The 15,763-nt window shown below is 40.0% G+C and overlaps 1 protein-coding gene across 2 annotated transcripts in view; it reads right to left on the bottom strand.

Moving 5' to 3' along the window:
• The window catches only part of DNAJC13 (DnaJ heat shock protein family (Hsp40) member C13), a 56,304-nt gene extending 40,541 nt beyond the window's left edge, over nucleotides 1–15,763 (bottom strand). For both annotated transcript variants that reach the window (XM_030969871.1, XM_030969876.1), the window contains exons 1-9: nucleotides 15,568–15,763; nucleotides 7,799–7,879; nucleotides 4,018–4,093; nucleotides 3,375–3,524; nucleotides 2,984–3,025; nucleotides 1,708–1,908; nucleotides 453–659; nucleotides 272–367; nucleotides 40–131 (exon numbers count right to left, since the gene is read on the bottom strand). In XM_030969871.1, coding sequence (XP_030825731.1) covers nucleotides 40–131; nucleotides 272–367; nucleotides 453–659; nucleotides 1,708–1,908; nucleotides 2,984–3,025; nucleotides 3,375–3,524; nucleotides 4,018–4,093; nucleotides 7,799–7,866 — 932 coding nt within the window. In that variant the 5' untranslated portion in view covers nucleotides 7,867–7,879; nucleotides 15,568–15,763. The remainder of the gene's footprint in view (nucleotides 1–39; nucleotides 132–271; nucleotides 368–452; nucleotides 660–1,707; nucleotides 1,909–2,983; nucleotides 3,026–3,374; nucleotides 3,525–4,017; nucleotides 4,094–7,798; nucleotides 7,880–15,567) is intronic.

The raw sequence follows: 15,763 nt of genomic DNA, 5'->3' as shown, positions 1-15,763 counted from the left end.
CTTCCATTTGAATCTGTAATGCACAGAAGCTCCAGTTACCTTTCTGTTGAAGAGTATTTTCGAATTTGTCCTTTGATGAATTCAATGGTGAAAAGCTGGGGGTTTTCACAGTCACACACTATTGCAAATACCTGAAAATAAGGGACAAGGATCCCATTCATGAAGTCGTGTTATTTAGCTACTCTACAAATTAAGGCTTACATATACTATCAATTCCTCTCTTTTAGAGCCTTTATTTGAAGAAATGGTAGTGAGAAAGAATGCCCCTTACCTCGCCTAAAGGTTTCAAAGTTGCAATATTGTACGTAGCTGGATCCCTCTCAACTAAGCAAGCTTCTGTAAGAGCTAGTATTCTTTTCACAGGTTCCTTGTAAAACAAGAGAGAGGCATGCTAGGAAAGAGAATACTTAGTACTTAATAGGAACCAAGTATGTTCAGTCTGACAGCCTTACCAGGTGCCTAGGTGTTATTTTTTGAACAACAAACTCTGCTAAAGACGTTATAGATTCATCATTGCTGTACTTCCCAAAGCGAAGGTTCAAGTACTGCTCAAATTCTAGGGATTCTTTCCTTATCCGCAGAGAGATGCCTATGAAGTTGCCAGCATGGTCTATTGCACTCTTGATAATTTCCTCCCTCTGCTCAGAGGCAAACAGGTGCTGCAAATTTTGTTAGGAAAAACAATTAACAGGTGACACAATGAAGAAAATCACAGTTCTAGAAATAATCCTCCACTATATACCTAACAGTAGGGAACGTTCACAGCAGCTGGACTGGCCTTTGCTAAGTGCATGGTATAGACAGGTGTTTATTACACAGGAGATCCACTATTAACTTTACATTTGCCTTTAAAAAGAAAATCTATAGCAGCTATTCCCTGTTACATATTAGTGTGCCATTAAAATTATGATCTGCATGACCTGCCTGTCCACCCTTGGCAACAGACCCTGACAGCCTGGCAGGAGTAAGGACCCAGAGAAAGCAATTGGGGCTACCACTGGTGATCTTCAAGGTTAGGGCAGCTCTAGAGGATCAAGTATACGTTGCTAATTTTATGTCAAAGAGAAGCATGCTGCAATACAAAAGACATGGAAACCCTCATCTAGTCCTATTTTGTTAGTAGAGACTGAGGTAGCCATACCTAGGAATTAATTTATGGTTAATAATGTAAAGATCCTTTTCAGCTTCTTGAAGTACAATACACAGTACACATGTCATGATTTTAGAACCAACATTACACTGCAATATTTCCCAAGCAAAGCTGCTAAGTAATCAGATCACAGGTCTAAAGAGGCAATGGCATCACTGACCAACCTATTTCTGAATTGAATCCCTACATCAGTTAGGGATTAGTAACACACTAATGTAAATTTGAGAAATGACAGGAAATTCCATATCCACATTACATTCATATTGACTACCTAAAAAAACTAGATATCTCACCCTTTCTAGTTCTTAAACATGCAATACACACACACATAAAACTCCCCACACCAAAAACCATAACCAAACCCATACCAATACCCTCTCAAATGTTTTACCTAATTTCCTTTCCTTTTAGGATCTGTCCCTAAGCAATGAGGCCCCACAACTGGCTCCCAAAGATGCACATACTTGTATGCCCCAACTATGTTGAAGCTTCATTATTAAATATGCAGCTATAAATATCCTAAGAACCATACCAAGATATTTTGATTTAATACTCACCAATCTACTAAACCCTCCATAGAGGATACAGAAGCCTCCCTGATAGCCAGTAATATCAACAAAGCCTTCAATATTTCTGTAGTCATAGGAGCACACGACCTTATTTGTTGCAGGATCAATTTGGTCAATACCTCCAGGAGTCACTTCCAGAACAACAGGTTTCCTCGTATCACTCCAGTGATGCTTATAGCAATTATACCTCTGCAGGGAGAGCTACTTTTAGACATCTATGAACACTCCTTTACTACACAGCAGTAGTTCTCTACTTAGCTAGTAAGTTCAAAAAATCATATAATTTCCCTTAATGCTGTTATGTATATTAAGAACACTATGAAGTAGCTGTAGCTGACAACTGACAAGGAGGTCACAGCTTAAACAATTCATGTTGAAGCAAGAACATAATCCCAAAACAGCCACTCCCAAAGGAAGTTTAAGTTCTCTTGTTGCAGAAGGTGGTCTACTCACAGACTTCTGAACATTGTGGTTAGATGAGGAAATAGCATTTACACCAAATGCTGTTATTCAGCTAATTAAATCAAGTTAAGGTAAGTTTGTCACTGTAGTGAAAATTTTTCATCTCCAGCAGTCACATTCCATTACAAATACAAACTTACTTTAGCCAGCAAAAGTTAGAGATCTGTTCTAAACTACAATAAGACTAAGGGGATCCCCATATTCCAGCATGTTACTATGCTCATGACTGAAGATTTATTCTATGAAACACTTTAAATTACTTAAAGTAACTTCAAGCACTTGAAGTGCTATCTTCTATGACCAAAAGACAAATATAAAGTCCAGTTCTGTAGACTGCATTGCTTATTGCTGTATTACCACAATTCTGTAAATGCCAATCTTGTCTGTAATCTGACTTATAGAAATCCTTTTAGGAAGCATCAAATGTTCAGGATGTTATGCAGAAAATATTTCATTAGTAAGTAAAGCAAACATTGACTAACATGCATCAATGTTTTTCTCCTCTCCAGATAAGACCTCCACATAGCTCAGCCCTGTATTTCAACAGTAACACTCATATTCCATGTACAAGTATAAGGCTCAGGCCAATAAAAGTGAGCTCAAATATTCTACTGGTAAAGAGGTTCCCACTGCTTTTGAACAAACTCCATTTTCTCTTCTCAAAGACTTCGGATCCAAATTCACAAAAGCTATTTTAGGTAGCACATATAGCACAAGCATAAAATACATGAACAAAGCAGAAATCTGAGTCTTTAGATAATTTCCTTAAATGGCACATGATGCAGGTAAGCCAGACACTCACCCGTCCTGTGATTTTTCCTTCTGAGAAGTCTGTCCTGAATCTCTGTTTTTAAAAAAGTTAACAGTCAATTAATGCAAATATGACAACCTATCTATCCAGAAAATCTACATTTAAGCTGACTCTGTTTTATGAGACTCATATTAAGCCTCCTCAGAAGGATCACCATTCCACTGCAGTTAATATATTCAATATTTCAACCTTTACTCACTCTTTACAAATCATGCAGTACTTGCTCCAACTGACACTAGATCAAGATCATTAACATAACAGATCAAAAAACTAGCCTTCCTACTTTTTATGCAGGGAAAGAAAGCATAATACACTAGCACAAATGGTAACTGAGTACTTACTGCTTGCTTGAAGAAAATAAAAATAAAAATAAAAATCTTACCAGTGCCTCTGTAAGGAGTTCTGTTCTGTGCTCTGTGGAAAACTTAAGGGTCTCAGATTTTTTTCCACTCCCTTTGCGAAAAGTGAGATTAAATTCTGCTCCTTGTCCTTTTCCAACAGGAGAAATACCACAGATATCTCCATAAGGCCACTAGACAATTGAAAGTAATTAGGTTAGTAATTTTAGTTAGTAATTTTAAAGCTACATCTCCCCCTTTGAAAACCCCTTAGAACCTATAATAACCCTGTAACAAGGTGACAGCTAGCATGCTACGTGACAGTATAAGCTTGAGCTTCCTCTTTGATACTGTGCAAAGTAACTAAGTGTCCTGATTCCCTTCAGGGACACAGCTCAGCAGTGATCAAACTTACCCTGGTTCCTTCAGAACAGCACAGCCAAAGGCAAACCACTACTTGTTGGCCAATAAAGAGAAATTGCCTAAAAGTACAAAACCCTACTGGGTATTTGTAGAGTTAGCGAAGGCAACACACACCTTCTGTTATGTGTACTTTTGTACACAGCTGCCACACCTTCTGGCTTTTCTGAGATCTTGTCAGACTAGATGGTTTCTTAAGCCTGAATGCTACTATTCACTCTGGATAGTGAACATAAGTCAAAAATCAACTTCAAAAATTACAGTTACCTGATTTGTAACTTCCAGTGTGTTGGGGTTGTATGTGGTGATGGCATGGGTTCCAACTGAAAAGACTCGTTTATATCTAGAATACAAAATAATGTTAAGTTTCTCCAGAAGTCACAGGAAAACCCATGCTGAACTGCAAAAATGATGCTAAGATGATATACACAGGTTTTTGTTAGGAAATGGATATGGAATTTTCTTCGTTGTTACTTGCACTTTACCCTTATAATATGTTAAGGTCTTCTGTTCTATATATCCATAAAGGGGATGTACAAGTTAAATACTACTAAATAGATTTATTTATGTATACTTTTTCCCAAGTTACTGGCTAAGGCAGGATCAAAGACTCATGGACTTGCACTGAAACGTACTACCAGACCAGAATAAATTTTAAGAAGGCTACACAGGTAGGGGAAAAAACCCCCCCAACCATTCCTGCAATAGTCTAAAGCATCCATCTGAAGCTGTCTCAACCAACAGTTTTAACACAAAATCCAACTCACATAACTGTTCACAATACTGTACCAAGTCAAAGTACTACTATGACCAAGCCTAATTTTCTTCATCTTGAGGGAAAACAAAGCTACCAAACTCTAGAAAGACTTATATGACCAAAGTTACAGTCATTGTACACTAATATCACAGATATGTTAACTGTCACAGGGCTTAAAGAATAGCGAGGTAGTTGTGTTTCAAGTGTATCAGACACAAGCAGCAGTGAGCTAAACCTACAGAATTTAGATGCATCAAGTGCAAAATCAAAGCCTTACCATGGCTTCATTTCCTAGATAATCCCCAAAATGTACCCTGAACAAAAAGACTTTAAGTATTTCTGAATCTGAAAGTTTTGAAACATAACTAAGCAGAGTTTGAAACAGTAGATTATTAATAATAGCTTATTACTTGCACAAGCCATGTTCTAGGGTGCTTCCATCTGGAAGCCATCCGGCCCAAAAAGTAAAGCCAAACCTGAATCAGAGCCAGTACTAGTAAGTATTCTCTGACTAAAGCAATAGCATCTGAACATGGATGCCTTTCTTGAACTTGAACCAAATAAAAATACTTTGGCTAGCTGTCCACATTAAAACTGATTCAATGTAGGAATTTAAGTTTCAGTTCTGGGTAAACTGTGGGTTTGCTTGGAAAAGATATTAGCAACCAGATCTTAATTAATCTGAATCTGTGCCATGTTAGACTGCATCAAGAACCAGCAGATCACTTCCATCCTTCTCTGCATTCTTGTGCTGCAGTCCTTTCTCCTCTCTCAGTTGACAGGTCTGCAGCACAAGCCACCATTTCTGTATAAAGTCAAACTTTGCATGGGCTCCAAATATATTCAGAGCAGCTCTCACATATCCCTTATAACAGGAAGGTCAAGAGCATCTATCTGACAGTCAGGCAATCTCACAAACTTTATACCCTTCCAATTTCCATTATTATTACAACAGTGCAAGTTGAAGCTTTACTGGCCCAGAGTTTACTTAGGAATTAAAACAAGTGCTTATTTTCTTCAAAGCTTAGGAACATCTGTATTGAACTGATTGGCCCCCTTAAGGATGTTTAACATATTTGCAAAACCTATTTGTGTTTCTACATAGTTGAAATTTCCTTATTTAAGTCGCAGGTCAAGGAAATAATGAAGTAACGAAGCAGAATGTTTGAAGCTACTCTAGCTGCTAATAATTCCACTATATTCAGCCTGTCAAAGAATGCTCCAGTCCTTAGTGCATAAGAAACACACTGTTCCCTCTCCTCTTGTTGCACAATTCATGTAGGTTATACAGCATATCACAAGTAATAAAGCTCTTTATTACTTGCTCAAGGTTTTGTTTACTTACTGAGCCTACTATGAGCTGCACAGTGCTTTGTGGCAGAGTAAGGATTTGCAACCATTACACGTAACTAAACATCAGCTTCCAAACATCATAGCCCCCTCCTTTTCTCCCCTTATGCTCAAGCCTGCATTTCAAGATCCGGGAAGCATTTATAATCCAGCATTCTTAACATGTGATGGGACAAGGAACACAAGACAGAACAGCAGTTTTGCTGAGCTGCCATTTCCCTTGTTTCCTCTCCCTAGGTAAATTCAGAAGAACTAAGTCTTGTTTCATGAACAGAGGAGATTCAGAAGTCAGCTCTTACATGTGGCCTACTCCTGCTCATAACTTCACCTATAAATATTTAAGAAAGGTATTTATACCTCCAGGACTTGAAGAGTTTACTATTAATTATCTCTCAAACTACTCTGCAGTGCTGTCTAATCCCAGGCTCTTTTGAGAAGAGTTGAAGCACATGTCCTCTTCCCCAAGAAAAGGCTATGGCCTGTTCACTAGTTATTTCAAAGCACTCTGGAGAGATCTTTTTAATCGCAATGAACCTGGCAGATCAATTTCATACCACCACACCCAACAAAAAAAAATCTTCATTAATTTTACAGATCTGCAGAACGCTGAAGCATCATCATGTGCACTACTGGAAAATACTTTATGGACACACAGAGCCCATATTCAAAGTGACTAATTCTATGAGTAGTCAAAATGATTCAGGCTCATTTAGCACCACACATTAAGTTACCTGTTTTTTTAATGTTATACATATATTATACTGAGAATGTATAACTATAAACTGAGTGGACTAGAGAATTCAAATAGAAAATTACTAAAACCCAAATAAGCTTCTGTTGCAACAAACAAGAGGCAACTACTTACTAAATACTTCTTCCTCCTCACTACAAAAGAATTAACACACCACTGAATTTTTAAACTATATCTGTTCTAGACTTTAGACTTAGCCTGAAGTTCTATAGGAATTCTATAAATGTATCAGAACATTACCATCAAGGTTCAAGATCATAACTTCAAGAGCTTGCCTCAGGCTTTTTAATGAGAGGAATTCTCCTTTCCTTCTCAGTATTCCCAGTCTTTGATAGGATGAATGGGTCAGACAAAAAAAATCAACCAGTTTCAATTTACTGGTCAAACAACAGATTTGGACAATACCTCTTCATAAAACCATTAGAATCAAGCAGTTCTCCGGTTCCCCAGGTGCAGATAACCCACTCTTTTTGTTATGTTGATGTTTGGATAGCAATGAAAAAGTCATTCTACAAAGATACTATGCATGTGAAAAGGGACAGTGGGTGAACATACCAAATCAAGTCCTGTAACAGCTGACTTCAGACACAGCATAACAGATACCAGTTATGATAACTTAGTGGATAATTTTATTAGACATTCCCAAGCTTTTGCAGACAGAAGCATCACCAAAAATTCATTTTTAGATCCAAGACCCCCATTAAAATCAGGTTAATTTCTATTAGCAGAATTCTTCAAATTATCTCAGTTAGTAGTTTAACAGATAATCTGTTACACAACTTAAGTGTATATGTGGACTAGTAATCCTCATGAATTAAAGTACATAAAACACTACTCCTCCATAAAGAGGAGTGTTCTGAGAAGCAACATTTCCATCTTAAATTTAGTGGTTTATATAGTTAGTTCAAGAGGCTCAGAACCTGATGAGGTCGGGTGGTCCATTTCAGAGGTACACTGCAGTGTGGGAACATAAGCAGAGGAAAGCTAAACCACAATGTTACAAACCCAATCTGATTCTAGTGAAGATACATTTAGTTCAGACACTGAGCAGCAGGAGCCTTTAGTTCAATTTTCATTCATCAGTAGGATGAAGTTAAAACTATACACTTAAATTCAGTAACAGAGAGGAAGAATGTCACACAAAACTTTAAAAACAAAAAGTCAAAATTAACAAACTTCAAATCACTTACTTTCCCCTCCATGAATGTTTTGTTGTGTAGAAACAAGCAAGATCTCTGTTTTCTCTAATTATATTCATTCTGTGCCAAGACCTGAAAACAAAGGAGACATCCTGTTAGCCCTCAGGATTCTTATTTAAAACCAAAGTTCACCAATCATTGATATGCTTTTACAAAAAGACTTTGTTTTTAAACTTGTTTATCAAACAATACATGGATCAAGTTGTACAAGAACTATTAGTTTCTCCACTGCATTTGTTACACTAGCTATTCCTTAACAGTACCAGGTTCCAGTAAGTTACGTCACATTTCCCATATTACAATCACCTTACTTTCACTGCACTTTTGCACATTCAAATTCAAGTATATTTTATGTCATCTCCCAAATGCTTTACTCTCAAAAATCGTATTATATAAAATTATTTGAGTAACCTCCACCTGTAACTCTAGCTAAACCAAAGTTCTACTGCAATTCTGAAATAAACAGTAAGGGGATATCTGGATACATAGAACTGTTTGTTTTCCAGTCTGAATCAGAACTTGAGGTTGAGAAACTTACTAGCTAAGCATTATGATTGAAGAGCTGACTAAGTACCATTCCTATGCTGTAAAAGTTTAAGCAATCTCACCACTAACATTATGACATGCTTATTTCACACAGAGGGAATATCTATTCCCTAAACACACACACTGAGGAATTTAGTGAAACTTCCTCATAATTGCTTAAGTAGATCATTGCTTTAGGAGTTGCTAAGTTCTAAGGCATGCTTCTAAACAATGCTATTTTCAATGCCTGAAACAAATGCATGTTGAGTAGCTAGGAAATTAATCTCCTTTTTACTTCACTATGCTGTTATTGCATATACAAGGAACTTAAGCAAACATTCCCTGATTAAGTACAAAAGTGAAGTTGTCACTCTACTGCTACAGCATTAGCTATATTTTCAAATGTGTTAAATCAGGCTTCCCTGTAACTGATTGAAGACTGGTACTACCCTCAGGCTCACACCAATAACACAGTGGCATGCCCAAAACATCACACACTAACACTGGTCTGCAAGAACACAGCTTGCCTGAAGCAACTCTCAAGCAACCCAGTCCCAGTCAGTACCCCACTCAAAGTTAAATAACATCCCATTATCTTTTTACATTCAGCTAACTCTGCTCGACTGGCAAAGGAAGATTTCTTATTTTGAGATGGACAACCTGCAACATTAGCTCATTGCTAATTTCTACCCTCTATGACTTCAGGTTATTTTCTTTCTGAGCAAAAGCTATAGCAGTTATGGAGTCATAAGCATGAAGAATGGATAACCTGCTCAAAATTAACTGTAGAATTCCTTCCCTCAGGTGAAGAGCCGGCAAAATCATCACTACCTACTGAAGGAAACTTGAAGTACTGCCTCTGGGAAGAGAGAGGAGCAGTATTTATGTCTTTCAATGACTCAGTGTTCGAGTCAAATTTTCAGAGTTAACATTCCAATTACTCGTGGCAAGTTAAATTCTCTAAAGCCAGTTTTTGGAAACAAAGTATCATGAGGGTCAGGATATTCAACAGCATTATTGCTCCTGACTGCTGACATCATCTACCTGGACCTGTGCATTTCACACTGTCTCGCCTGACATCCTTGCCCCAAACTGAAATAACACAGATTTGACAGACGGACCACTCATTGAACAGGGAATTGTCCAGAGGGTTGCACTCAAGCAGTTGCAGTCAATGGCTCAATGTTCAAGTGAAGATAGTGGCATTCCTCAGGGGTCAAGACTGAGACTGGCACTGTGTTAACACCTTTGTCAGGGATATGGACAGTGGACTCTGCAAGTCTGCTGATGACACCAAGCAGTGTGGTGCAATCGACAGGCATGAGGGAAGGGATGACATTAAAGGGACTCTGACAGGTGAGAGAGGCGGGTCTGTGCCACCCTCACAAAGTTCAACATGGCCACATGACCCTGCAGCTACGCTGGGCCATCCCAAGCACAAACACAAGCTTGGTGGAGAATGGCTTGAAAGCACTCCTTGAAAGTAACTGGAAAGTGTTGGTTGATGAGAAATTTGACACAACCCAGCCACGCGTGCTCACAGCCCAGAAGCACATTCTGAGATGCATCAAATGAAAACTGGCCAGCAGGCTGTGTGAGACAATTCTTATGCTCTGTTCCACTCTTGTGAGATCCCACCTGCAGTATTGTGTCCAGCTGTGAGGCTCCCAACATAAGAAGGACCTGGTCCACACCTTTTGGAGTGAATCTAGGGAAGAGCCACAAAGATGGCCAGGGAGGGAGCTGGAGCACCTCTTCTATGGAGACAGGCTAAGACCTGGGGTTGTGCAGCCTGGAGAAAAAGCAGCTCCAAGGAGAACTTAGAGCAGCCTTTCAATACCTAATGGGACCTACAAGAAAGCCAGAGAGGGGCTTTGGGTATGTAGTGACAGGACAGAGCAACAGCTTTAAACCTTTAAACTGAAAGATGGGAGGCTTAGGTTAGATGTTAGAATTAAATTCTTTATTGTGAGGATGGTGAGGCACCAGAACAGGCCCAGAGAAGTTCTGGATACTCCATTACACCAGCCCTGGAAGTGCTCCAGGCCAGGCTGGATGGGGCTTTGAGCTATCTGGTCAAGTGAAAAGTGTTCCTGCCCATGGCAGCAAGGTTGGAACTAGATCATTTTTAAGATCCTTTCCAACCCAAAGCATTCTGTGATTACTCCTGAAGTTCTCCATTTTGCTTGGGTTAAGAACTGTTATTATTATTACCATGGATAAGAATCAAAACAGTACACTCTATCCAAACTACACAGATCTTACTGTACAGTAGCACACTTTAGATCTGGTCATTTTGTTTCAAAGTTATCTTTCAGAACAACATGCCATATACTCAATCTTTACGCCCCTCTTTCAAAGCCATTTTCTTGACATTGACTAAAGTATTAGTAAAAATAAAATAAGAGGCTTATAACAAGACTAGCTTTACTAAGTACAGGATTAAAAGATCTATTTATCTGTAATTCCAGTTTCACCAATACCAGGCTCCTCTGACCAGCTCTATTAGGTCTCCCAGACCTGAACACCTCTTGCTCTAGAGTATTTAAAGCAAGATGTTCTCAAGGTTGCAAATATCTACTCCTAATATTACAGAACTAAGAAACAGTCATTTATGAGCTACCAGCAGCTTCCAGAAATTTTAACACCAGCATCTAACTAGAATCAGGATACTGATGCATGAAGTATTGTACCTGAAGTGCAATAACAAATTCACCAGACTGCTTTTTTGTTCAGATGAAAACCACCAAAATCATTTAGCTTTCATGCTTTATTCACTGTGCTTCTGGACAGCAATTGCAACCATCCCTCCCACTGAGAAGACTACCACAGGGGCAATATATGCCCAAGTCTAGCAACAATTAATTCTTGTACACATTTTCCAGCAGTTTAACAGACAGAAAAGCTAACAATAGCCTAGTGTTCTGAGCTGCTGTGGTAAAGCCCAGCAATTATTTACTGGTTGTCTTTGATTTCACAGTAAGAACAAGATAAAAAAAAATAGCTCATATCAAAGGCAATAGTATTTTACAAGAAACCAAGAAATTCCTCTGCCTTCACTCATTCCAGCAGAACCAGTGTGGCACCTCTCTTGCACTATCCACAGTGTCATACACTATAATTTTAGCACTTAATATAGTGTAACCACTGACTTTGCAGAACACATCAGGTTTTACCATTAATCAAGTTTAGCCATATTGTCAGTATAAGCTATAGTGGCCTGCTTAGTTATATATTAATTTCCTAAAATAAGACAACATTCTTGTTATCTTTACCTTTTCTTCCTGCATTCAATAGACCTTTAAAACATTGCCTGACTTAACACAAAAATTGAGTGAAATTTGTTATCTCACTCATAAGAGGCCCCAGGACAATAAGGCACTAACTTGAGCAATCATCTTAATGCTCTGGGGTACCTAGGAGTAGAGAAGTCCCACCTCCAAAGGTTATTTTGAATACTTTGCAGCACAGCTATTACATATCCCATACTGATGGCTTTTAAAGGTTTGATACTAGAGAAACACCCAATTGTTCTATTTCCTAATAGAGCAGAGGCAAAAACTACTTTGAAAGTAGCTCTTGGTAAACATGATTTTCTTGGTTGAGAGCGGGCATGCTGAATAGAGACTGTAGTCAGACAATCCAAGGATTCTGCAGGCAAAGTATTGTCTACAACTTGCAACTTCTTTTGGGAGCCTAACAAAAGCACTCTCCAAAATATCCCCTGGATATTTTAATCAGCTTTTTCACAGGACTGAAGTTCAACAATACTTTCCTATTTGGTTCCTGTAGTACTGCAAATAGCAGTGTAACAGCTTTAGGGGAAGAGCTGAAACCACAGTTTTGAGTGCCTCATGTACCAGAAATAGCAACCCTTTAAACTAAAGGGCCTGAACTGCTTCCAGGAGTCCCCTGCCTCAGAGTTTAAGCTACACAGAATCATAGAATAGTTTGAGTTGAAAGGGACCTTTTACACAATCTATATTCAACTTGTACGCACTTTCCACTTTTCCAGGATTTCACATTCTTTAGACAAAACTACCATCTGGGAAAACAATCTATTTCAGGAAACTGAGACAAGTCAGTCTCAAACCAGCACTTGTGGAGTCAGAAGAAAACTGTGACCTTGCAGACATCAAAGCAATAGGCACAGCTGTAATTACACATAAGTTTCCTTCAATTTATAAAATAAAGTCAGGAGTTTGGACATGGGTTCAAAGTTTAGTGCAGAATTCAGATTGAGTTTTTTCCTGATTATATTATCTCTCTATTATTACAAAGCATCAACATCTTTCTTAAACTAAGGTTTAACAAAGTAGGATTCAGAGCCCCACACAGGATTATTATTCTTTTCTACTGCAGGGAGGAGTAAAATAAATGCTGATAAGAAACTGAAGTTTCTTGGGCAAAAGAGGAAGAGAAATGCAGATAAGAAACTGTGATTTTGTTTTAAAAATTTACGCCAGCATGGTTGAACACTAGTAAGAGTTCCTGGAAAGTCTTCACTACACAGGGACAGATAGTCATAGTAAGCTCAAGTGTGACTTTTCTGAGAGAGAGAAGACATACCATGAGCATAAAAACAGGAACCAACTGGAAAGCAATGAGAGTAAAGCACTAAAAAAACCCCTAAGGTTCTGTTATTCCGTGGTTCTACACACCTGCCTGCTAGCTTAAAGGTCTGGAGCCTGATTTCCAGTCATCTACACCTCTGTAGCTTTAAAGCCACTATTTAAATAAGTGAGTTTTCCTGCACTGAAATGTTTTAGCTGTCTACATTTCAGCATCCTCTTTCATTGCTGTGGTCACTTAAGTGGCAGAGTTTTGCCTTCAGACAGATTCTTTCTAACAAGCATTAATTTTTCCTCTTCCTTGAACAGTACTCTTCTCCTAAAGTACTACCTCTCCTAAAGTACTAGCCTAATTAGCTGTGGAAACAGATTTCATCTGTAGTGTAGGAACTCCCAGTCCTTTTTGTAAGAGGGGAAAGAGAGAAGATCCACCAGATCCTTAAAAGAAGCTACATGCAACCTGCCTCAGTGATAGCAGTAATCCCACCCTCAGTGCCCTGGGACAGAAAGAGGCTGAGAATTCCAGCTTTACTACTACTATAAATGATGGTGACAACATCAGAGTCCATCCTCCAGGTGACCCATTCCCCCACTGATGATCAGTGTTAAGGATAAGAAAAAGTGTGGAAGATTCTGTTTTATTAGTGAGGCAAAAGACTTTTGTTAATTTTTTTGACACAAGAATAGTTTTTTGGAAGCAAATCAGGAAGCTAAGCAGTTGAAGGTTAACACTTCAAGATATGGTTGAATGCCAGCAGAAGAATTAGTAAGTCAGTAAGTTTCACTTACTGAGGTTAAAACAAGTCAAAAGCAAAGTCACCTCCACAGTACAAAAAACAGATCTAGCTTTAAAGACCAAGCCTCAGCATATCACTTAAAATCTGGAAATACAAAGTGATTCAGTCCCTCAGGACAAGTATGCGTTAGGAAACTATGAAAAATGCCACATGACACCCAGAGGAGCAAGCAATACATACAAAATAAATCTTTCAAAAAATGTGTTTCAACAAGGCTAAAATACAAGGTTAAAGTTTCTGGGAAGTCTATACCACACAGGGACAGAAATGCAACTTTGTCTCCAAACACTCAGATATTTGCTGCAAGTGGAAAAAACTGTCAGTAATAATAGAAAGGTGCCAGTAACCTCTAGTCAAGTGTTCTGGCACTTCGCTGCCTATAGTAGGCAAGAATTAGACCAAGCTGCACATCTATGAATTGAAACAGGCTGGAGCCAAGCATAATTTTCACATCTGTAATACTGGTCCTGTTATTTTGATTTTATTCATCAGACTGTTTGTAAAATACCTTCCTAACTCAATCCTGAAATGAAACTCAAGTCACTAGTAGCCCCTTCAACAGCCTCCTCCTTTTCAATAGATCTCACTACATGCAAGTAGCCTATGCAGACAAATCTAATAATCAACAAAAAAAGTCTTCAGCTTCAGAGAACTTGAATTCCAAAACCAGGAATATTTCCTGAAATGCAGTATTATCTAACCAGCGCTAAGTAACATGAAACAAAGCAGTTATCTACTGAATTTCATCTACTCCAACCATCACACATCTTATTCATGAAAGAGCACAGGAGAAAAAGGGAAAACAAATTTCAGATTGCATTAACTTCAAAAGCAGCCACACTGCAGAGATTGAGTGCATTCACAGGAAGTCTCTGAAAAAACTTCTAGGCCTATGTTTTCCCCCAAGCAGAACGCTCAAACACTCCTTCAGCTTGAGAGCACAAAGCTGAAAAGAGAAAAAAGACCTCTCCTTCCCAAACTGAAGCGCTAAGATAACATTTTTATAGCCCAGAACTCAGCCCTCAGTAGAAGCACAGTGATGAAGGCACAGGCTTCATGCCGCTCCACAGGAAAATCTATCCCAAAGACTGCTGGCAGCTCACCGCAGACAGAAAACCATCCAATATGACTGCTTGTTTTGACTTTCAGAAAACAAAAAGCAAGCTAAAAGCATGCATGGAAGGAAATCAAATGCTCATGGAAAAATAAGAGCATTAAGGGTAGATTTTCTGAAAAGTGCATCTAGTTCTGCTCATGCTCTTCAGGCATACTGCTAGCACTCAAAAAAGAAATAAAATCTCATCTCTCTGAGAGCGTATCTCCACCATATCTCTCCCACCCTTCATAAATTATTTCCCAAAGCATCTCCTGACGGGTATATTTTGAGCTGAAGGCAGAAGGAGGAAAATAACTTGTCTTTTCTTAATGGACACGTCAATACCCTTCTAAGAAAAAAGACAAATTCTGCCCGGAGGCTACAGAAGCCGCATCAGGTGCGGGGCACGCCGAGCGAAGCGCCGGGCGGGCAGAGGCTGGAGAACAACCCCAGCGCTCTCCTCAGCCCGGATACAGGAAGCGAAGGGAGGGCTGGAGCAGCTGCTGACAGGTACCGCGCCGGGGACGGGGGACGCCGGCTCACAGCCCCAGGCCCCACGGCTGGGGCGGGAGCGGGGCTGTGCCGGCGGCAGCATCAGCCCCCGGGCGGCAGAGCCAGCGCTGCCCCAGCCCCGACCCCGCTCCCCGCACAGCGCCGCGGGCCGGGTGCGCCCCCTGCCCGCCCACCCGGCCCCGAGCAGCGCCCGGGACCGTGGAAAGAGGCGGGGGAGACTGCCGCCGCCCCCTCACCTCCCCCGCCGCTGGGATTTACCTGGCCGGGGAGCCCGCGCTGCCCGGACCTGCCCCCACCAGCAATGCGCTTTCCCGGCGATAAGGGCGAAGGGGCACGGAGCGGAGCTCTCACCCCTCACCCTCCGGCCGGCCGAGCGGGCGGCAGCCGCTACACCGCTCCCGCTGCCTCAGAGCCTGGCGCTGGAGGCCGCCATCTTAGCTCGGGCAGCGAGACC

Source organism: Camarhynchus parvulus, chromosome 2 (assembly GCF_901933205.1).
Source record: "Camarhynchus parvulus chromosome 2, STF_HiC, whole genome shotgun sequence".
Classification (NCBI taxonomy): domain Eukaryota; kingdom Metazoa; phylum Chordata; class Aves; order Passeriformes; family Thraupidae; genus Camarhynchus; species Camarhynchus parvulus.
The sequence above is the reverse complement of the archived record's forward strand: the minus strand, read 5'-3'. Positions and strand labels throughout refer to the sequence as shown.